General features: G+C 52.0%; 2 protein-coding genes across 9 annotated transcripts in view; one reads left to right on the plus strand and one right to left on the minus strand.

The window, feature by feature from the left end:
• The window catches only part of ctnna2 (catenin (cadherin-associated protein), alpha 2), a 239,838-nt gene that overhangs the window by 59,245 nt on the left and 156,408 nt on the right, over positions 1-24,185 (minus strand). Inside the window, exon 1 of one of the 8 annotated variants that reach the window (XM_072707027.1) lies at positions 876-894. The exons of the other annotated variants lie outside the window; for them this stretch is intronic. The gene's annotated coding sequence lies outside the window, so the exon portion shown is untranslated. Of the gene's footprint in view, positions 1-875; positions 895-24,185 lie in introns of those variants that run through there. 8 annotated transcript variants of the gene reach the window in all.
• Positions 13,405-16,820, plus strand: lrrtm1 (leucine rich repeat transmembrane neuronal 1). Its single transcript, XM_023799336.2, has one exon. The coding sequence runs from the start codon at positions 14,739-14,741 to the stop codon at positions 16,314-16,316; it is 1,578 nt and encodes a 525-aa protein (XP_023655104.1). The 5' UTR covers positions 13,405-14,738; the 3' UTR covers positions 16,317-16,820.

Below are 24,185 nucleotides of genomic sequence, written 5' to 3' on the forward strand. Positions count from 1 at the left end.
TGAAGACAAGCATTTTAATCGTGTACGAAATTATCTTGTAATTACCATTCTGATTGGTAATAAATCTAATCTCATGAATAATGGAGTTATCTCAATATCACATTTAGCATTATACTTGATGGTAATATTGTCAATCATTTATTAAATGTGATTGACATTATTATTGTTTGATCATGCCGATTAACATAATTGTGGCGCTTTTTAAATAGACATTTGCACAACAAACTCAGAGGATATATTTACTGACGATGCACACAAATGTACTATGTACGCCAATTTTTTTTTTAATGAGTCATTTGGCATTGCTGTTAGCCTACAGGGCTTCTGTTCTCAAATGCTGAACAATATCCGTCCATTTTTATGTCAGTTTGATATAACAAACCAGATCTGGCTGGTCAAGATCCACAGCACTGCGTGCCAGAAGCTTCCGTGAGGCCAAGGGCTGCCATTAGCAATAAGAGGGAGAATAAATTGATAGCTAAGCTAAAGACAAGCATATTACGAGCAAATGTGACGGACGAGAGCAATGTTACTCACGATGTGCTGACGGGGTAAAGACACGCTCGTGCTGATTGGTCATGTACCTTATAATGAGACTGCTTACCGTAGCGGTCGTTACGCCGAGGCCATTAATATTTCCAAAGCGGCCTTCTAATTACCCCGCGCCCCTTTAATTTCCAGAATGGCCCTCTGAACACTTTGAAGAAGGTGATGAAAGCCATTCTAACCTTTATTTTGACTCCCAAATAGAAACTTGTAATTAAATTTGTGTATGAATTAGTTTTTTTTTTTCCCCCCCTGCACTGGGAAGCGCAATTAGCTGGGAGATTTATGTTCAGGTTTCAATGGGACGGGGTTATGAGGTCACCCCTCACCTGGTGTTCTGCCGCTCAGGCTCAGAGAGGGCAGCCGATGCCCCAGTTACTCTTCTCTCTGGGGGGTGGGACTCATCAGTGAGACCCCCAGCACTACGCTGAGAGCAGTGGAGCGAGAGGATCGGGTGATGGCACGATCTTGGGGGAAAAGGCCTCGGGCGCTCGATGGGAAAGCGATCAGGTAGGGGTGGGTGGGGGGGAGTACTGACAGGAAGTGGCTTCTACACACACTGAAAAACCATACATCCATAAATCCAGATTGGGAAGGTCGATGAAGACAGTTCAAAGGCCCCCATCGCCCGAATGACACCTGTTCCACCGTCTACTCAGGCAGAGACAGTTACTGAAAAGTACAGCCATTACTCCACTCAGAGAGCTGAGCTCCTCGAACATGGCCGCGCTGAATGATGACATCACTGCCGACACAGTTGAGGCTAGAGGCCAATGAGTCGAGGCTTTGTGCCGGCCTGAGTCGCCTACCCTCCCGGTCATGCTGGAAAATAGCATCCGCCCCATTGAATAAATGACATCTAACGCTAAAATACCAAAATTGCAGCCCTCCTGCGGCTGAAATTTCAAGAAGACATGACAATAAACCTGCGTTCGCCTCACAGCAGATGGTGCTGGGCGCCTTTTATACGTAGGTCTAAAGATATGTGTATGCAAAAATCAAAATTTAGATTGTGTCGTCCGCTGTTACCTTCTCAGGTTAACGTTTTCTGTCACTCCAAATGTGTCTGTCGCTATCAGGCCATAAACGTTATTGTTTCCCATTAGCTTGGATATTGCCTCTCATCAAAACAGAAACACCCCGCAGAACCCTTGCATGGCGTTCCCAAGTAAACACGCAGCGACACATTTGCACCTGCTTGCCGTAATCTAGCCTGTATTTGTAGGGAGGTCTGGGGGGTTGTTCCTCTCTCAGCAGAAGGTGAAGGACAGTAATCAGGGCCATAGCCTTTAGGATGTAGTTACAGCAAATTAGCACGAGACCTTTGGAGGAGATTTTTCTTCAGGGGAAGGCTGGAGATGGTAATAAGCGCTAACGTTAAGGAAGGCAATCTGGATATTTTAGCAAGCACTAATGTTAATGATGGCTATTTGGAGATGTTAGCAAGCGCTAATCTTAAGGAATGTTATCTGGAGATTTTAGCAAGTGCAAATTTAAGTGAACGCTATTGGGAAATGTTAGCAAGCACTAACATTAATGGATGCTATCTGGAGATGTTAGCAAGCACTAACGCTGATGAATGCAACCTGAAGATGTTAGCAGGCGCTAAAGTTAATGAAGGCTATCTGAAGACGTTAGCAAGCGCTAACATTACTCTACATTACGTGGCTTGCCAGTAGTTCCTCATACCCAAAGTCACTTGTAAGGCTTCTAGTTTAATATCATACGCATTTACACAGCAGGGTACTGGCCCTGGTGTACACATCTGGACAATCACTCCTGAAGTCTGGTTAAACGCCCTCTTCAAGCACATAGCAGAAAGGACCTCTGGGAATGGGGATATTATCTTGGGTACACGCTATGAATTCCCATGCCTGGCAGTCTAGTGACCATATCGTTATGCTACTGTAGAGCAGGGACACCCTGTACCGTGTGGCGCAGGCTGACGCCAGAGGAAGCACAGTATGAATGGCGGCAGGGCTGAGGATAGGGTGCCATAATTCATGCCCCCCGAATGCTGGTATGTCACTAATACTCTTAGGGGAGCATTAAGTAGCGTCTTACTCAAACAGAATACTGCTGGAGGCAGAGCAAGGTGACCAGCAAAGTTTGTTTTGATTTGTTTCACCTGTCCCCCGTTCTCCCTGTATATATCGTGGTGTTCAGTCTGACCTGAATGTTAACACATTGCCTGTCTTTCATTTTCCCCATCCTGCCGAAACAGCGATTTCACATCTGTGGTCCCGGGAAAGCTACCTTTTTTTTGCTTCCTTCCCACGTCCATCCACCCCCAGAAAAGCAGAAGGAAGACTAAAACAAAGTTCGGGTCTGTCCTGGAGCGATGCGGTTCGCTTCGCCAAGCCTTGCTGGGCCGTCCCACGCCACAGAAACCCCCCCCAGGTCCTTATAGGCAGCGTGGAGCTCGAATTCGGATCCGTTTGTTTACATGCGCTGTGGGCGAGGCCGGGCTGAGAGCAGAGCTTTCTGCAGCCCCAAAAGAGATTCACAGCCGGACGCGCTGACCGCGCAGTCAGGGGCTTAGCTAACATGTCCCACAAAAAGCGAGCCTTCTCATCTGACCCACTGTGCTTGGGGAAGTCCTGTCGGCTTGGGTCAGGTCAAGGGGATTCAGAAGGAACCACAGAGCTGGGACAGGTGTAGGGTCTCTCTCAACGCCATTACTGCCACAACTGGCAAGACTCCGCCTTCCTAGTACAGTCTCCTCAGTTTTGGCATCGGCGGTATTCCGCTTTCCCAAACGAGCCATTCATCACTATAAAATACTGCTGTCACTGGTGTGTATCAGTGTGGTGCACTTTTTTCTGGGGTAGGGGGTGCATCACTTCTTGCTGAACAGGGTCGAGCACGAGGGTCACCAAAAAGGCACGTCCTGAACAGCCACCGACAAGATTGGCTGGTCAGGCCGGAGTCTCCCAAACCCTCTGCGTTCAGTTACTGCTCCCGCAAAAACAATTCAGTTTCGTTTACCTACAGCGACAAATGACCTTTTGCTGCCGTGGCGACTGCCACCCGTGTCACCGTGTAATGGCCCCCGCGCGCGAGTTACCAAGGCGCTGGGCTGTTTGTTACGCCGAGGCTGAGTGCCGTGGCCCGTTCTGTCTGTGAATTGCTAATGCCGCCTAGAAATCGGTGCCCTTATGGCGCGATAAAAAACCCAGGCAAATGGGTGGAACAGCACATGGGGAGCAGGGAGCCCTGCCCCCCCCCCCCCCCCCGACGCTTTATTGAACAAACAGTCACACAGCAACAGTCCCTAAAAAGATACAGTCTGTGGGTCTGCCCGCTATCTCTGCTGCTGATCAATGTGTTAAGTGATATCAATGGCAGCACCCTGTCAATTTGATTAGCATTAGGACGAGAGGCACGATTACCGAGGGGGGGGGCATCAACACCATCAGCCCCCAGGCAGCTCCAGGGTGAGGGGAGGGGGTAAGAGCATTGCTGGGAGGATGGAAACTGAGAGCAGGTTTACAGTACACGACAAGGAGCAGATCCTAATTAAGATAGAGCTCAGCTGTGCTGGCTGAACCACTCTGATGCGGGAGGTGCTTTCTGGAAGGCTGGGCGCAGGCTGAGATTGGGCAGCTAGGCCAGGCCACAGCCAGGATGTCGCGGGTTCAAGTCCCGAAGAGAGGCATGCCTCTGCCGCAACGAATAGGATATCAGGTGATAAACAGATCAGCGCAAATATAATAACCAACAGCAAGAGTTATTCAGAGGACAGTTTAGCCCGGGATTAGGCGCTCAGTTCCATGAGTTGGACATGTGACACCTCCCATCGGCGCGCGCGATTGGCCAGAGTCCCTGTTCTCCTTTCTGTCTGAAACCCCCTGACAGCTGGCCAAGCGCATCAGACTCGCCTGCGTTTTTATGCACAAGCCAAGAACCCAAAAAAAAGCATGTCGAGACGGTCTCTAAGGAATCCACACACACACAAAAATCAAGACAAAAACTTTTCCCTAAGTGGATGCAAATTCAGAACTCATATGCAGATTAGCCTTACAGCTAAAAGCAATTAAATCTAATGAACAATAACAACAAAACAAAGACATTTGTTATCTGTTACAAAATACACCTAGTAACAACAGCAATGTATTTTATGTAAAAAGGTCAAATACACGCCACTTTACGATTACAATAAAAAAATCAATAAGATGCCTGATTAATAAAAGGAATTGTGGGTAGTGTTGAGGGACAGCTGTAATTGAACCGCGATGAGGCTCGCCGGGGCTGTATACCAGCTCGGGCATATTTAAATGTGCTGAGTTAATATTTACAGTGCCCCGGTCTTGGGGGCAGATTAGCTGTGAGAGTAGATGAGATGAGCGACAGATTCTGCTGAAGGTCTAACCCACCCGCTTTCCAGACTCCCACAAGCCTCCATTTGCCCCCCATGGGGAGTGGCATGTATTCCCCTGAGCAGTGACACGCTGATCCAGGCAGGGTGACAGAGGTAATTAAAGTACAATTAGAGGGATCACACAGAGCTTTACACACGGCGGCCACAAGCGCACACCCCACGTGGGGGCCCTCTTCCCCATGAACGCCCAGGTCGTCGCATCGATCACGAGCGTTAAGGGAGGGAAACCGTCAGCAATCCTGGGATGTCATTTAATCACTAGCTACTGGGCGCTCTGAAGCTGGTTTATTCTCCTACTCTACAGAAAGTGTGGCCCCCGCCTGTCCGCCTGCACCCCCAACCCTTCCCCAGCTCCGTCCCTGACGCCAGCGCGGCCCCTGCAGACTCTCGAGCACCCGTCGGGAGTGGGCGGATGCCCACAGGCCCTGTCTCTGATGTTCGCAGGCCGACGTGCGGCCCGCCAGCCTGCCGACTCACGCTATTCCTACCAAACGCGGCGGGCCTTTCTGTCAAGATGTGCCAGACGCCATGCCGGGAAAATTTAAACAGGTAACTCCACCTGCAAGAATCCTAAAATTAAGCTGCATGCGCACAGCTATAACACCAGCTATATACAGTCAGACATAGTGTTAATATTATATCTATATAAAGGTATAACATACTGACATCTGCACACATCACAGCAGATGCTGCAACATCTCCTGAAGCTGAAGTGGTCTGGACCAGCCACTGATTTGCCACATATAACCCGCACATATAACCATGTAACCCCCACCCTATACTTCATTCACATATAACCTACACCCTACATTTAATCTACACATAACCTGCACCCAAGATTTCATAAACATATAACCTAAACCCTAACCTTCCCCCAAACATAACCTGCATCCTTCATTTCATCCGTAACCTCCTGAGACCCCACCCATTCATTTATGTCCATTGCAGTGGACATTTTATTTTTGCATCTATCTTTTCACTAATGTTAGGAAACGTATTTATTCCTGTCGTGCACTAAAGAGGACATGCTGTGAAATTAAAAATAAAAATAAATTTGAAAAAAATCTAAATTGTAAGATGTCTTATTTCCTCCAAAGTCAAATAACCTAAAATTGAAGGACACTTTTTTCCTTGGGTCTCAGGAGGATATATATATATAACCTACACCCCACATTTCATCCGCATATAACCTACACCCCACATATAACCTATACCCTACATTAATACCCACCTACACCCTAAACTTCACACATATATACCATCAACCCTAAACTTCACCCAAATATAACCTGCACCCTACATTTCATCCGCATATTATAACCTACACTGTACATTTCATCCACATAAAACACCCCACACTTCACCAATATAACACCCAGTAACTTTTGCACCTCTTCCTGTCCCAAGCTGTGATCACAGGACCTGTTCCAGACCTGCATGCCATGGCAGAGGGTAGAACAGCAAAGGCATTCAGTCACATGGGTACAGAGGCGCGGGCGAGGGTTTGCGACTCACTCACTGACCGCCGTTAGCACAGCGATGGCGGGAGGCGGGCAGATCTTTCAGACTCATCTCTTTATTTGCCTACTTACACATTCATTCACCTTCTGCAAAACAGAACTGAGAACCTACACGTTGGGGGGGAAAGGCTGCCGGAAGATGCCACCCCCCTCGGCGACTCAGACAAATCGGACAGGCACCCCCCGAGGGTACTGGAAGCCGCGTGCATGTACTGTTAACCGGAGTGGACCACTGAGTCCCCAGGGGGGGGGCATCCAAAACTAGACTCCCGCCCCCTCGCCTTTGGAAGATCACAATTGAAGGCCCTGAATCTCTGTCACGACTTTGAAGTTCAGCGGCTTGTAAGAAATGGTCAGATTCTCTCCGGAGTGGAGAATGCTGGTTGTGTGCTTGTCTGTTTGGAAACATTCATACCCCTCGGCCACTGCAGGGTGAGCAGCTTAACCACAAAAGTCAGGGTTTAGCAGCAAACCGCTCTGCTGGAAATGGGCCCCACCCCCGTTTACCGCACGCATTGAACGACCCCGCATTGGACAAACCCCGGCGGAGCGGCCGTCACTAATGGCGCCGGCTGCCTCCATTGGAGTCTCCGTGTTGGAGAAATCCGGGCACAAGCCGCAGATGGCGTTCGGAAGGGTGAGATCGCCGGAAATTGCTCCGAGGTCTCCTGGACCCTCTGTGCGAGATAACGGACGTTTCTCCCCACAACTATCATCCGACGAGGCGTCCAGATCCTGACCAGACTCTAATCCCAACACTTCAGAAAAATATGGGGGGGGGGTGGCTGGGTGGATTGGACCACTGCTAGAAGAATAGAACCAGGAGCCAAACGCAATTTCAGTCTTGGCATAGAAGAGGTTCTACTAAGAGAGAGACGCCGACACAGTGCTGTGTCTGTCTGGGGGGGGGGGCGAATCATTCATTAAATCGGCTCCTCCATCAGCCGCTGGAACAGCCTGCTGGGTCCATCAACATCTGCCCAGAGGTTAGGCCCTAAAGCAGCTGACCCGTAGCTGGGGGCGCATGTCTGCAGGGTGTAAAAATGAGGGGGGGGGGAACCCTGTAATAAAGCGAGCTCCTCACAGGCCAAGAAAACGTCAAGCCAGGAAAAGGAGAAAACAGAGAACCCTGGCCGACTGCTGGCGGGCTCTACGAGAAGCTTCCCATCTTCTCACGCAGCCCCCCCGTACAGACGGCCCGCTTAGCCAGGAGCCACCTGTTGCCTGTGGGCCCTCGTCCGTTTGCCGAAATGGAGCCGTTCTCCTAATCTCCCTGCCGTCGCTGTTGCGCCAAGATTCCGTTGGTGGAGACCATGGAAATGTGACCAAGGGCGTGGATTATTGTTGCTTACAGGGTGGGTATGACAAACAGAAACACATGGTAAGAGGCCAGGAGACGGGACTTTTATGGCTGAATGAGAGTTGTTCACAGTTGTTTCTGGGTGAACTATTCAATCTACAAGATGGCCGCCGTTATCTTATTTATCTTCTGACCGCGGAGAAGCAGTGTGTCGTGAGGGCAGAAAGCACAGAGAAAGCATTTATGTGTTAATTTCAGCAGCATGGATTTCAAAGGGGATGCTCTGAGGCGAGGGGCGTGACATTTTAGAATGGGACGGGCTCACAAAAATGGGGGGAGGGGCATCAGAGGTGTGCGAGTGTGCGAGTGTGCGTGCGCTCTGTCCACTGGCTGTGATAATTGCTGTTTGTCAGGCCCGCTGACGGCCAGCGCAGCTCCACTGAGAGGTAGCTGAACTTGACATTTCCACCCACTGGAAATTTACAATTCAATGCTGGATACTGCTTTGCACAGCCAGACCCTGCAGTCCAAGTGACAGGCGAAGGAGTGAATGTTCCCTGACCTGCTCCCGCCCTGCACGCACACACACACACACACACACACAGTCGGGTATGTTTTTGGGGACCGCTCATTCATTTGTATGGGAAAAATGCTAATGCTAACTATGACAACCTTAACCCCTACCCAGCCCTAAGCATAACCATAAGTAACCAAACAAAATGCAAGAGTTTTTGCATTTTTAGTTTTTTCATTGCAGTCACGGATTTACATAAAAGGAATCTGGTCATTTGGTCCTCACAAGGTAAGGTATACCTGGACCATGCACGCACACACACACATGCATGCACAAGCACTCTCAAGCACGGACTGACACGGACCTACAAACATGTACACAAACACCCACATGCAGGAAGGCACAGGTATGTCTTTTGTGGGTTTTGTGTATGAGGCTACAGGTTAACGTGCCATTTCTGGCTGCCAGCAGGGGGCAGTGCGGTTAAAGCCCCCCCCATTTCCAGCTGTGGCTTTGATGCCACGTGAGTTTCCAGACACCATGGAGGAGGCAGGGACATGTGGTTGATGACACAGCGACGACAAGCACCTCCCCTATTCTCAGCTCCGCCCCACGCCCCACCTCAGAAGGCGTTACCCTCTCAGGCAAGTCTGGCTCCCCGGCTGCCATGGCAACCACATCTTGTTTATTCTGTGAGTTATTTACTTTGCAGGCAAACCCATCCGTGGGCAGCATTGACAAAACACCCCCCTCCCCCCAGTCTGCATGACGGGTGACCTTCTCCGGTGTCCAGACCGCCCGCCATATACCCCCCCCCCCACCACAACTCCAACATCGGACGAGGAATTCGGCCCCCACCTGCTGGGAAACAGCCTGCCGTCACGTCACCCTTAGCCTTGTTGCTGCTCTCCGATATTTTAATTCACAAAAAAGCCAGTGCTCTGGAGAGCCTCCATCGAATGCAACGCCCCCCCTCCCCCCCACCGCATTATCTCACTGCGCTCGTTGCTGACCCATTAATGAGACCGCTCCATTCCGCCGTAAAGCACTTTGCTGAGCTCCTAATTTAAACCCCACTCGTCCGATAAAGCGTTCAAATAATGGATCTCTAATCAGATGGCAATTAATTACCGCACCCAAAAGCCCCCCAGAGACCCCCCCCCCCCCCGTCCCCACCTCAGGTGACACAGCAAAGGACCCAGAGGGGACAGTGACAGACACTCGGGCATCTGGACACGGGGTGCGGCGCCGTGTGAAGGTAGAGCCGTCACGAGCTCTCGCGGCGTGAGCTAAGCAGGTCGACAGGGAGCATCTGTGTCTGTGAGGGACGTTGTCGTGGCTGACTGGCCGCACCGAGCCGCCGGGCCCACGCCGCTCTGCACTGTCAGGTGTTATTTGCGTTTCATCTTCTGCCTAATTGATGGCGTCGTTAAGCGCACGGCTTTGCACATGCGTGGCACGTCCACCTTGCCAGCCCGCCACTAACCCCACCCCCATTCCTTCGCGGCCAGTTTGATGAAAGAACATGTCACTCAAGGATTATTCCTGGGCCGGTGGTGTGGGTAAGGAACCGCTTCTGCACGGTAAAGCTTCCTGGCCCGAGTCTCGCCACCCGTTCAGGTACCAGGATGACCCAAGCAGGTCCATTAGAGAAACTCTGACAGAAGAGTCATCCTGTTTATAGTGAAGTAGAGGGGGGAGGCTGGAGATGACCTTGGTGCAGTTGTCCCATAATTAAGGTAATGTGGGTCCTCGAGGGGATGTGGGCCCACGTCAGCGCTCGCATCCCGACCCAATCAAAGCTCTCAAAAATTGTCAAGAGGGCTCCTTCAGCAGATCCTGCTTGAGGACAGTGTTTAGTACCTGTTGCTGAGAGAAAGCATTTAGCACCTGCTGCTGGGAAACATCTTAGTAACTGTTACAAGGAAACAGCACTAAGTATCTGTTGTTGGATTTAAGGTAGTCTGGGGAAAACTGTGGTACCTTAAATTCGACAAGTTACCCCGATAAGCCAGTAACCCCACTTTGTAGTACAGGCCACCGGTTCTGGGTGATATCGCTTAGTGTCTGTTGCCGGGAGACAGCACTTAGTGCCTGTTGCTAGAAAATAGCACTTTGTACTTGTTGCTGGGAAATAGCATTTACTACCTGCTTCTGGGAGATACATCGTAGTACCTATCGCTGGGAGATTGCGCTTAGTACCCGTTTCTGGAAGATACATCTTAGTACCTGCTGCTGGGAGACAGGTCTTGGGATATGTTGCTGGGACACTGATCTCAGTACCCATCGCTGGGAGTCCTGCTGCTGTGGAACACATCCCGACCCAATTGTCAAGTGGGCTCCCTCAGCAGATCCTGCTTGAGGACAGTGCTTAGTACCTGTTGCCAGGAGACAGCGCTTAGTACCTGTTGCCAGGAGACAGTGCTCATCACCTGTTGCTGAGAGAAAGCACTTGCTGCTGGGAAACATCTTGGTAACTGCTGCTAGAAAACAGCACTAAGTACCTGGTTTTAGGTGATGGAGCTTAGTACGTGTTGCTGGGAGATTGTGTTTAGTACCTGTTTCTGGGAGATACATCTTTGTACCTGTTTTTGGGAGACAGGTCTTGGTATCTGTTGCTGGGACACTGATCTCAGTACCCATCGCCGGGAGACCTGCTGTTATGGGACAGTAACCGACTCCTGGAAAACAGGTCTTGGTACCTGTTGCTGAGAGACAGATCTTAATATCTGTTGCTATGGGACAGCTCTTAGTATATGTTGCCATGGTTACAGCTCTTGCTTTCTGATCCCCATGGACTTAGTACCAACTGGCACGGTTTATGTCCTGTCAGCACTGCACTGTCCATTTAGCACACAGGACCCTGCACTTTAAAACCTAATGTAGCAGAAAACTTTACGGAGATATTTAATAGGCTATTGATCAGAATATCCAATGTAAACAAAGAGAAACACACACACACACGTACACACACCGCGGTAACAAATCATCAGCGTGGGGTGGTCTCCCATCAGTCCCAGTTCCTGGCCTGGCTTGAGGGACACGTAATCCCCATCTAGATAGAAATGAAAAACAATTCCTCAGTGAGGCAATTACTCTGACAGCAGTGGACTGAGCAGAAGCGAGGCGTTACCCCGCAACATCGTACCTAAAATAACCGAGTTCATTCAGCGCCAGCGTTTCTAACAGACATCTGCAGTCGTCCGAAGGGGAAAAGTGCAGCCTTTTATGGTGGAGTGAAAACAAGGACAGGCAGCGTGCCACAGACAGCAGCCGAGAGCTTCGGGATATAAACACAGCACAGGACTCCTTGGGGTCTGGGAACAAACCATGCACACCGCCCCCTATGTGTGGGCTGAGAGTTGGGAGGCTGTGTCACCTGTGTGTTTGTTTTTCTGTTTGTGGGGCCGTGAATGGAAAGCCCCCCCACCAATTCCCCAAAGTGTATTTGCTCTCATTAGTTCTACCAAGCTGACTGATCAGGCCCATTTGTTTAATTCGTGTGGGTTTCCAGCTTCAGACACACTTCTACTGGTTTCTTCATCTGCGGTGAAGTGCTTTCACGTCCTCGTAAAATCCTGTCCCCCACCAACTCACTGTATCCGCTCAAATGGGTAAATGGTGACCTAATGAGATGCCCCACATCCAGCGTGGGTGGAGAATAATGCATTCAGAAGCTTCCAAAAGAATATCTTGGGAACATCACAGAAAGGAACATCACAGAAAGGAACATCATGGGAAGGAACATCACAGGAAGGAACATCATGGGAAGGAACATCACAGGAAGGAACATCACAGAAAGGAACATCATGGGAAGGAACATCATGGGAAGGAACATCACAGGAAGGAACATCACAGAAAGGAACATCATGGGAAGGAACATCACAGGAAGGAACATCACAGAAAGGAACATCACGGAAAGGAACATCACAGGAAGGAACATCAAGGGAAGGAACATCACAGGAAGGAACATCACAGAAAATCATCATGGGAAGGAATATCATACAAAGGAGCATTGTATGAAGGAAAATCAAGGGAAGGAACATCACAAGAAGGAACATGACGGGAATCTTTGAGCTGTTCCTGGCTTACGAAGGGACTCTTTTTTCAAAGCTGTGATCAGACTCTGCAAGGCTCAAAACAGACACATTTCCCAGAGACCCCTGCACCTGCGGTGGCCAGCAGCAAACACCCACAGGGTGAGATGTCATTTCAGGGGCATGGTCAGGAAACAAAGACCAATCATGAGACATGGAGACGGAGTCCCTGTCTTGGCCGGTTTGGCCCAAGAAACCAGGATGAGTCGCGTCATACTGACCCGACACGGAGGTAATCATTGGTGGCAGGAGCAGGCAGTTGACAAAACCACAGAAACCGGCGAAGTAGCATAACTGTGTTAGTGAAAGACGTGGTGTTCTTCTGTGTCTCCGTTCCCGCCGATGCCGCTGGGTTTTTAACACCTCCGACGGCCTCTGAAAAAGTCTGACAATAAAGCGGTACATGGGGTTTCTACAGCAGAGCCAGGTCTGTCCACAAACTCCTAACAGCCTCACACACACACGCACACACACACACACACCTTCTCACACATTCACAGCACATCTCAGTCTTCAGTTAATATCCATCAATCTTCCTGCATTCTCAATGCAGGTCCTAAAAACCCTAGATAACGTATTCATACATACAGACACAGTCAACGCAAAGCCGCGCTCACACGCCGCGCTGTCCGATCCCACTCCCACTCCCGATAATCGCACGGCGCATAAAACGTTTTTTTTTTTGGCCACTAGCTGAATATTAATGCATATTAACAGGGAATGGGGGGATTCTATCTGTGACGAGGCCATGTGGCTAGATATCGAAGGCATGTTTCAATTCATTATAGAAAGAGAGAGACTGAGAGAGAGAGTGAGAGAGCCAGAGAGGGAAGGTGTTGGAGTGGTGGACGGGGGGGGGGGGAGCATGCATCAGTCCTGTGCTCCATTAAAGCTTCAGCTTAAGCCCCGCCCACCCTCCTGAATATGGAAATGTGTGAGACACAGAGAGACCGAATGGCAAAGAGAGAGAAAAGCAGTGAGGCGGGCGGATGAGAGAGAGAGAGAGCGAGCGAGCGAGAGAGAGGGAGAGCGAGCGAGAGCCCAGGCGCAATCGTGAGCGGCTTACGACACTCAGTGAACAGAAGGGTCTTCTGCAGGCGAGCCGAAGCGCCCGTCTGCTGCGAAAGGACCCCAGCGTCTCCCCTCGCCAGCCAGCCGGCCGCGGATGCCGGGGCCCGGAGACCCAGGGGAGACGACAAGCGGCCGCCGCCGCCACAGGAGAGAGCGGCAGCGGAACCGGGGAACCACCGGGATAAGAAGCCTTCGGAGATCCAGACAAGGGGGAGATACCCTTCATATCGATACATGAATGCACAGCCTGACACACATCTGATTCGCCTCCTCGTCGCGGAGCCGAACAGTGCCGAGCGACCCTTTGGATTAGACGCCGCGCCTCTCGAGTCCCGGACAGAGAGCTGGGCTGACACGCCACCTTCCGAAGTCTTCAAAAATATATATATATAGAGGGAGTGGGGGGAGAGACAGAGCGGGGGGGGGAAGAGTTCCATATTTCCGAGGGATTTGGTTTTTTTTGTTTCCTCCACCCTTCTTTCTCTCTTTCTTTCTTTCTTTCTTCCAGGGGGATTTTTTTTTTTCATCCTCTGTGGGACCATCGCAGCAGTCACTGCGGAGGAGCGGTGCGAGAGAGAGAGAGAGAGGGAGTGAGAGAGAGAGAAAGAGCGAGGGAGGGAGATAGAGAGTGAAAGAGCGAGGGAGAGAGAGAGCGAGCGGAGCGCTCCGACTCCGATGCAGTGAGGGGAACTTGCACTTCCTAACAGCCCACTGAAAGGCCACTTGGATTCTGCCCCTATCCAGGGCTCTTTCAAGCGGCTAAAACTAAGACATTGTACCCCTGCCAAGATCGGGTGTCCGCTGAAAAGCGGGGCCTTATGGGGGGGGGGAGGTCCCACTGAATCCATTCCACAGTGGGGTCTTTCTGAGATCCATACATAATTAGCGGCATCACAAAGAGATCGGCTAAATAGGGGCTGTCACTCGCTGCGAAGGGGGTGAGTAGGAATCCTTTGAGACGGAGCTGGCTCGCGGGGGACAGCGTCTCGGCATCGCTTGCCTCCGAATCGCCGCGATTATCGAACATGAGCCCCGCAACTGGCCTTTCATCGCCGCCGACTCTTTTATTTTTGTTGTGCCAGGATTCCTGATCGCGATAAGTAAACAAACAAAGCACGTCCGAGGAAGGGCGAGAGAGAGAGAGAGAGAGAGAGAGAGAGGGGGAAAGAGAGAGGGAGGGAGAGAGAGAGAGAGCAATAGAGACCGGGAGAGAGAAAGAGAGAGAGGTTTTCGCCTGGGAGTTTACACAATACAATGTAATATCTGAAAGATTCAATGGACTTTTTCTCCGCTACATCCAGGGATATTCATGCTAATGGATTTCCTCCTGATTGGTCTCTGTCAGAAGTGGCCACTGCGGACACCGGCTGGATTGATACTGTGCTCGCTGGGGATCTTACTGGAAGCGGTCCCCATGGCGGGGGGCGTCTGTCCGCGGCTGTGCCGCTGCGACAGCAAGCTGCTGTACTGCGAGGGGCTCAATCTGACGGACGTGCCGCGCAATCTGAGCGGCGCCGCGGGCCTGTCGCTGCGCGAGAATGCGCTAGCGGAGCTGCGTGAGGGCCACTTTGTCGGCCTACAGCAGCTCACATGGCTCTACCTGGACCACAATGCCATCGAGAGTGTGGAGGAGGATGCCTTTGACAAGCTGCGGCGCGTCAAGGAGCTTGACCTGAGCGCCAATCGCATCGAGAGCCTGGCCAACGGGACGTTCCGGCCCATGCCCAACCTGCGCATCCTGGACCTATCGTACAATAAGCTGCAGGCCCTAGAGCCGGACCTTTTCCACGGCCTCAGGAAGCTGACCAACCTGCATCTACGCTACAATGCCCTCAAGTTCGTGCCAGTACGTATCTTCCAGGATTGCCGGAGCCTGCAGTTCCTGGACCTGGGCTACAACCAGCTGCAGAGTCTGGCGCGTAACTCATTCGCCGGGCTGTTCAAGCTCACTGAGCTGCACTTGGAGCACAACGAGCTGGTCAAGGTCAACCTGGCCCACTTCCCACGGCTCATCTCGCTGCGTGCGCTCTACATGCGACGCAACAGGGCCACCATCGTGGTGAGCACGCTAGAGTGGACCTGGCACTTCCTGGAGAAGATCGACTTCTCGGGGAACGAAATCGAGTACATCGAACCGCATGTCTTCGAGAGCGTGCCCAATCTGCGGTCGCTGCAACTCGACTCCAACCGGCTGACCTACGTGGACCAGCGCATCCTGGACTCCTGGTCGTCACTACATAGCGTCACACTGTCGGGGAACCAGTGGGAGTGTGGCCGCAATGTCTGTGCCCTGGCCTCGTGGCTGAGCGCCTTCCGGGGCCAGCGGGACAGCGGACTACTGTGCGCCAGCCCGGACACGGCTCAGGGCGAGGACGTACTGGATGCCGTCTACGCGTTCCAGCTGTGCGAGGACCGTGGCGACGCTGCCACCACCAGGGCCCACGCCGTCACCAAGGACAGAACCCGGGGCCCCGCCTACGGAGGCCCCACCGGCGGCCCGTATGACCTGCAGGAGACGGAGAGCAGCGAGGTGTCTACACGCTCATTCACCGTGACGGAGGCCACTGACGACCTGGACAGCACCATGCAGATCCACAAGGTGGTGACTGGCACCATGGCACTGATCTTTTCCTTCCTGATCGTGGTGCTCATGCTCTACGTGTCCTGGAAGTGCTTCCCGGCCGGAGTGCGGCAGCTCCGGCAATGTCTCGGCGGCCAGCGGCGTCAACAGAAGCAGAAACAGACCATGCAGCAGATGGCTGCCATGGCCGCGCCGGAATACTATGTCGACTACAAGCCCAACCACATCGAGGGCGCCCTGGTCATCATCAACGAGTACGGCTCCTGCACCTGCCAGCAGCAGCCGTCCCGGGAGTGCGAGGTGTGACTGCCCCCGGGGGCCTGGAGGACCAACTGGAAAACCGTGCCGCAGCTGCTCTCCAGAGAACCGATCGGGACTGTGACGGGGTGTGTGGGGAGGGAGGGCGGGTGTTTGTGGGGACGTGAGGTGAAGGGAATGGGTCGGAAAGGCGGGGGTGGAGGAGGAGGAGGAGGAGGAGGGGGGAGTTCACTGCTGATTAACAACCCACAGGCTGATTCAGGGACCTTCTGAATCGCTAAGGAGAAGCGCTGGCTTGTACAGAGGCTACTCACCCAGAGTGGATATTTGAGCTTTAATGTGTCTTCATACTTCAGGATACTCAAAGGACTGCTGATCACAGTTTGTATTGTGGTATAAACAAAATTAAAGAAAGCAGGGGGAGAATGAAGTCTGTGTAAAATATGTAAAAGAAATATAGAGGTTGGAGAGATGAACAAAAAAAAAATGCAAGCTATTCTATTTCTTTTGTAAATTAAAAATGTTTAAATAAATGAATTGCTATTCACAGTGCCCGAGAGTGGAGATTCTGGAAGCATAAGGGAGGCCTTTGGGAATGCTGGGGAGTATCTGGGAGCGTGTGAGAGAGCCTTGGGCGCATTCGGAGCAGGTGGACATTGGCGTAGAGTTAGGGCAGCGGCGGACAGAATGATTTTACGGAAAGACGGCACGCTGGGTCTCTTTAAATGTGACGCTTGTCTTGTTTATCGTTCCTTGAAGAGGAGAGGAGGGGGGTCCGGGGTGCTGCGTGGGGGGGGGGGGGGGGGTTGCTTTTTCCGCTGGCTGAACAGATCACATTAGCAGATGTAATAAATTCGAGCTCCTGCGCTGTGGTCAGCTCGGCACAGTCCGTGGAACCCGTCCCCCTCCAGTTTCAACTAAATCAGCACCTCAGGATCAGAGCGTGAAGGAGGCCCTGCTCGGTCTCCGTGCTAAAAAGCCCGATCACGTCTGGTCAGCGATGCTCGCTGTAATCGCCGGGCTCGGCCGAAAAGAAGGCGACGGCTGCTCTCTAGCGTCCTGCCGTCGAGTGCAGAGAGAGAAAGGGGTTAGATCTGCTGGGTCCCAGAGAACACACACCCTTGCAGGCACGCACACACACACACACATACATAGACACACACAGACTCGCTTTGCCGACTCCAGGAGAAACAGTGCTTGGTAACACTGTCTATCTGTCTCCGCTCTGATTGCTGCGTCTCGCCTGCTAAGGTTATTACCGTGAGGCTGTTTGTTTAGGAGGACGGCGCGTGTGTCCCGGTGTGTGCGCATGTTTGACGTGCGTCTGACTGCATGTGTCATCCAGTCACAAGGCCATCGGCTTGCTCTCGCGCTCTGATTAAGCGAGCGCCTGCGATTCCGAGCAGAACGTACGAATGGCGGCGCACCGTGTCAGGGGTGCGTCACGCACCGTGAATCTAAATTACTGCGGCGCATTTGAGGAGAGGGCGCAGTCCGTGCCTGTGCGCCGGGGACAGGGCCAAACACGCGTGTGCATGTCAAAGATGAGACAGGGAAGGGGTTAGGGGTAGTGACACAGCCTTGTGGCACTCTTTTCCACTTTTGATCAGCGAAGCTTTTGTTATGCACCTTTTTTGGGCCTCAGGTAGCAAAACCCCCAGACAAAGTGAAACGACAACAACTAACACAGACAACTCATCAGATTCGTTTTCACTCTCTCAGAAAGTGTTACGGTGTTTGTGCCCCGTGTGACTCGCCGTGTGCAGGGTTATACGGCCCAGCAGTTTGCCGCGGGTCGAGATCAAGTCCCGTTATCCAGAGAATCGCTCCAGGGATCTGAACCAGCCTCCGGGCTATGAGATTGAAACCTTACCTACATGCCAGGATGGATCTCGTCTGCTGTTCTTCCTAATTGCTAAAATGCTGGTTGTGCCCCCCCCGTTAAATTATGACTCTTTCCTGTTTTTGCCAATGTCTTATATGACTTACGGCCTGCTGTTTCTTGTGTGCCACGTGCCAGACCGGGTCCCGCACTGCCCAACCCCCCACAGCGGGACCCCCACCCCGATCACGTGATCCCGCCGTCAAGCAGACAGCCTTCCGATGGAACAAGCAGCTTCCGCGTAAAGTAGCATTAACGAGGGCGCAGATTGCGGCAGCTCCGGAACGCTCGATAACGACGGCTGATTGCCGGCTGAATGGTGGAAAATTACCGAAGCGTTTGCTTTTCATGAGTCTTAGGGTGGGGGGGGGGGCACTGAGGCTGACTGAGACGGGAAAAACACAGATGGTTTATTTACCGTTTGCGCCTGATATTGACATTTCATCTAATTAGCAAAATGCTAGGCTCCCGTCTTGTTTGCGACACGTTACATTTAAAGCAGGATGCCGACTTTCTGACACCGGGGCTCGTGTCTGTAATCAGATCTGTAGACGCGTGATTGGCTCATTATGTTTCAGCCGTCCTGGTAGCTGCCGGAGGCTTGCGGCCTGGGCGGCACGTGTACCCGTGTCACGGTGGAGGGGACGTGGGAAGCGTCGGGTTTCTGGCGGCACCGGTGGGGGGTATTTACGACCCCGGGAAACAGCAAGCCCGACCTCAGTACTGCCAACTCTGCCTTCTGTTCCCACGGCGATTTGGTGACGGGCCTTTGCAGACCTGTGTCCTGGATGTGGCTCGCAGAGACCCACCGGGGGCCACATGGCTGATATATATAATAATTAAGTCGGTTAATTGATTAACCTGGCTTCCTGAATGTAATATCGATCGAATCCCCCACAGTGCTCGCTCCTTCCTGTCACACATTAATAATAAAGCAGTACCCGCTCATAATTAGATATTCCGTTAAACCATAATCATGGTATGGGGGGCAGTAAGGGGGGGGCTCTGATAAACGACTGCAGCAGAAAAGGTCCCAGAACATCCGGGATTATTTATCTCCCAGCCTCCCCCATCGCCTTGGATGCCCCCCTAGCTGGCTCATGATCATGTGCCAGTTTTCGTGGCAGGGGGGCTTGGGGGGATAATTCTGGGTTCTGACTGTGACAGGAGAGGTTAAGGGGCTGGAGTCGGAGAGTCAGAGTTATGAGGCGATTTGGTTGCAGTGGCGTGGCGTGCCCCCCCCCCCCCCCCCGCCATAACATGTGATACTAGACCAGCCAGTCTGGGGAGACAAAGAATGGTGATGATCAAGAAAGGAAACTGCAGAGATAAAAAGAAGAGAAGAGAGGGGAGTCCAGACCGTCACCACGGAAGCGTCTCCGAGCCGACGGGAGCATTCCGGCCTCACTGGGAACGCCGGCAATTTGCACCCGCCAGCATGTAACATTGTGGGGTCTGTTCCAGAGTATTAAAGGGAGCTGAATAAGTGCGGCTGGGAGGGGGGGGGGGGGGTGCTGTAATCGCACACCTCACAGACGGTACTAGTGACCGGTGCAAACGACGACGCCGTCCCGTCCTCCTGGGCGGAGCACACGCGCAGATTGGACCCCGGGGAAGATTCACGGCCAGGAGAGAGAACGCCAGCGCCCCCCTAGGCCGCACCATCAGACGGGCGCGTAGAGAGACACCTGCAAGCGTTTAAGCAAACAGCACCGTGTTGGGGACGATAAATCCGACAAATGGCTTTCGATTAAGTCTCCCTGAGTGAAGGTGATGCGACGGAAGGCATAGTTAGCACTTTTTATCTGTTTTGCCTGGAAATACGATTTATTATTCAGGCAAATAAATTGATACAGATATCTATCTCCTAGTTCAACCGTGGATCAAAAGGTATCTTAGAATTTCCATTTTCTAGGGTCCATTTCTGGACTGTTTGGAGGGAAACAGGTGAGCAACAATGGCACGGGCAGTAAGAACTGACGCTCGCATCCCAGTGGTTAAAAATCCAGTTCCCTAAATAATACAGCACAATTTAGCCAATCCACGGCAGGTGTTTACTGGCTCGACGGTCTCTCTTTCACTGCAACAAGCCGTAAGACTCCCAAATGACCCGATTAACAGCGACCGACACGTGTGACCCCAGTAAATGGTAAACATGATCTGTTAATTAAATCACAGCATGGATGAGGCAGAAAGCAAGCCCGTGTTTGACCTCCAAACGGTCTACAAAAGGAAAAAAAACTCTCAGAAAATTGCCGGTACTTACACGCACCGCGTGAAAAATGGCTGACTGGGAGGAAAAGACCCAGTACAACCTGAGAGAGATGAGATACGTAGCAGAACCTTCACGTACTTCCTCTCTGTGCCAAACGTGGTTTTGAACGAGGGCAGCCACATTCACACCTGTGAAAAAGGGGATGTTACTCAGATCCACTCGAGAAACTAACCGGCGCGAAGCGTGACTCACCGTCCACGTTGAGAGTCCCAGTGTAGCTGCCGGACAATGAAACGCGACGACATGCAAACCCCTTTGTGGCCAGCAGGGGGTGCAGTGGAGCATGGAGGCAGGCTACAGGTCAGGGCAAGACCAGCGAAAGCCAGCAAGTCGGCACAGTTCTGGCGTGCGCGGCAGGCGCCGCTGACGGGGGGGTGACAGAGCGGTGGCGCCAGCTCATGTCCTCTGTGAGCCGGCTGATTACATTCACCGCGCCACGCAGAGATCTATAAACACGGATGAGGCAGGGGCCCCACACTGTGAATAATGGGCGACCGCAGGACGGCGCTGCACTTCTTCTCCTCCCAACCAAAATGGGGGGAGTTCCAATAGCGCCCCCTGTAGCACAGCTGTAAGCGAAGCAGGCCTGCCGCATCTGGCACCCCTAAGCCGTTCCAAAATCGAGACTGGGACTCGTGATCGGCGCCAAGAGCCCAGACCAAGCAGGATGGGGGGGGGAGGGGGGGCATTATTCACAAAAAGCACCTTTTGAAGCAAATGCTAACTGCTACGTAGATTAGCAGGGGGGCCTGCCCCCCTCCCCCACATTCACACACATTTGTCTCTCTCACACACACACGTAAACAGAGCGCCGATTCCTGCTGGGGGAGGGCTCTGCCACTAAGGGGGTTTGGTGGTGCAAAAACGGAAATGTTATCTGTCATTCACACAGACAGCGGACATAGGGGTGAAAATGAGAGCAGCCACATTTCGACGAGAAGACAGAGTCCCATTTGTGAGTGGGAATGAGGAATTCTGGGAAACGGTGAGTCAGGCCGGGCCCCCGCAGTGACCCCCCGGTCGCTTTCTGGCTCCTCAGATGAGGCACATTTGGCGGCTTCGGCCGACGAGGCGCCACGCGGCCCTGCGGCCCCCTCCACCCCCACCCCGCCGCCGCCCCACTCCCAGCCCCGAATACCGCTCGGCTCGCTAGTGACACCTGTGGCGAAGTTTGGCGAAGGCGACTTCCGAAAATAAATAAAGATAATAAAAATACACATATAAAAGCGCACCCTTCCTGACAGCTATGGCGCTAAATTTACAGCACTAAAGGGGCGTCGTGAAGGATCTTGTGAATCATCCCGCGAGAGTGACAAAAAAGAAACTTTTTCCCAAACAACAGAACAATTTAGCTTCTCAGCCAAGGCTTGGCTAATGACAGGCGCATTGAGAGAACAAACATTTCGCCACAAATGGCTCTGTAACACCTCTTCAGACAATTGTGCAAAAAGGAGAAAAAAAAAAAGTTAACAGGATTTGCATGATCAACTGGTGTCCGGGACTGTTGGAGGGATTCGTCATCTGGTTAACAGGGGGCCTGTCTGCAGACCTTTCTCCGTGAATTAGCATCTGACGTGCCTAGCGAGGCCGCCATTCGCATATTAACTACAAAGCCGACGCAACGGATGTATCTGAGCGTATGTCGTGGAGGATGCATTTGCCGCGTGAGATCGGTGTCCTCTGCAGTGGCAGGCAGCAGCGCCGTAGGATGGAGTAGCCACCCCGAAGTTGTCGATTACCGAGGAAAGACCCTGGAATTGAACGCAAAGACATGGGCACCAGACTGCACCCGCAGCCCAAGTGGCACCAAAGACACACGACTAGAAGGTCGGCACCGAATGCACAGCCAGCCTCGGTGCCACGGGGGGAGTGGGGTGCTTCTCTGCAACCCATGTTTGGGTCAGGTGTGTTAGCATTAGCGCTCTCCGCTAAATCTCACATGAGCCAACAAAATAAACAGAAACAGCAACCCCCCCCCCCCCCCCACACGGGAAGCTGTCAGACATACCTACACACAGCGGCACACATATAAACCTGCACTACTATGGAGATCACGGCAGTTTCATGCAGGTATGGAGCCATACAGACACACGACACAAACCCCAGTTACTTGAGGCGGCCATTTTCTCTTGATTTCTGAACAGCCAGCGCCGGGAAGGCGACATGGACACGACGCTGTCTGACAGATGTTAAATCGCTCGTTTGTATATCCGTTTTTTTTTTCCCGTTTTCGAGCACAAAAACCGAAGGTCATCTCGCAGGAGGTGGAGGGGCCCCCCCCAGCATCCCGTCCCAGCGGCATCGCGGCCAGGAGAAGCCAGAAGGCTGCTAAGTCAAATCCCAGCCGAGGGACGCCTGTTGTACCTTAGAAGCACACTGTGATCACTTCGGTGAGATGTGCTTGTCCCTACGCAGGGGAAATGTAAGTACCAGCAAAAGCTGCGTAAATAAAGAATAACCACAGGCTTCAGCAGAGCAACGCGTCGCGTCTGACAGTGCGTTTCCAGTCCAGAAGGCCGCTCTGTGAGACACTCATGCTGTCAGCTCCGATGATGGATTAGGACCCAGACTCCCTGCGTTACAGCCAGCACCAGTCACACTGAACACTATAAACACAGGTGTAGCTCCACCATTCCACCCATATCTAGCTCCTCTGAGGCAAACACAGACTTCCTCTCCTTAGAAGTGTTAACGGTTCTGCGAGGTAACTGCTGGGTCAAACGGCTACATGCAGTAAACGCTTAATCATCGCTTGCTAATATGCGGTGACAAGTCACATGACCTCCTGCAGCGTCATGACAACTGTGATCCATTGGAAGGGGGGCAGGGGGAGCCAGGGGACCGGCTGTAGTGCATTAAATCAGCCCACACTGATGCTGCATAATATTTCCTTTAATCAAGTATGAAAGGTTGGCAGTATGTAACTGTAGGGGGAGTAATGTTACTGTGGGAGGGAATAATATTACTGTATGAGGGAGTAATTTTACTGTAAGAGGGTTATGGGATTGCTGGAGGTATGTACTGTAGAAGGGGTGGTTAAGGACACAAACCTACACTATATGGACAAATGTACTGGGACACTTACCCATAGCACCTACAGGAACGTTCATGACATCCCATCGTAAACCCATAGGCATCAATATGGAGCTGGTCCCCCCTTTGCAGCTATAACAGCTGCCACTCTTCTGGAAGGGATTTCCACAAGATTTCAGAGTGTGGCTGTGGGAATTTTTGCCCATTCATCCAGGAGAGCATCTGTGAGGTCAGTCACTGATGTTGGACGTGAAGGCCTGGCTCACAATCTCCATTCTAGTTCATCCCAAAGGTGTTTGATAGAGTTGAAGTCAGGGCTCTGTGCGGATCAGTCAAGTTCTTCCACACCAAACTCACCCAGCCATGTCTTTATGGACCTTGCTTTGTGCACTGGGGCACAGTCATGCGGTAACAGAAACATGCTGTAACAGAAACATGCTGTAACAGAAACTGTTCCCAACAAAGTTGCAAGTATAGAATTGTCCAATATGAGTTGCCTTCACTGGACCTAAGGGGCCTAACCCCATACCATCATATCCCTCCTCCATCAAACTTTACAATTGGCATAATGCAGTCAGGCAGGTAACGTTCTCCTGGCATCTGCCAAACCCAGACTCACCCATCAGACTGCCAGTCAGAGAAGCGCGATTCATCACTGCTCCATACACAAGTGGTGATGTGCTTTACGCCTCTCCATCTGACGCTTGGCACTGCGCTTGGTGATGTG

Source organism: Paramormyrops kingsleyae, chromosome 25, assembly GCF_048594095.1.
Source record: "Paramormyrops kingsleyae isolate MSU_618 chromosome 25, PKINGS_0.4, whole genome shotgun sequence".
Taxonomy (NCBI): domain Eukaryota; kingdom Metazoa; phylum Chordata; class Actinopteri; order Osteoglossiformes; family Mormyridae; genus Paramormyrops; species Paramormyrops kingsleyae.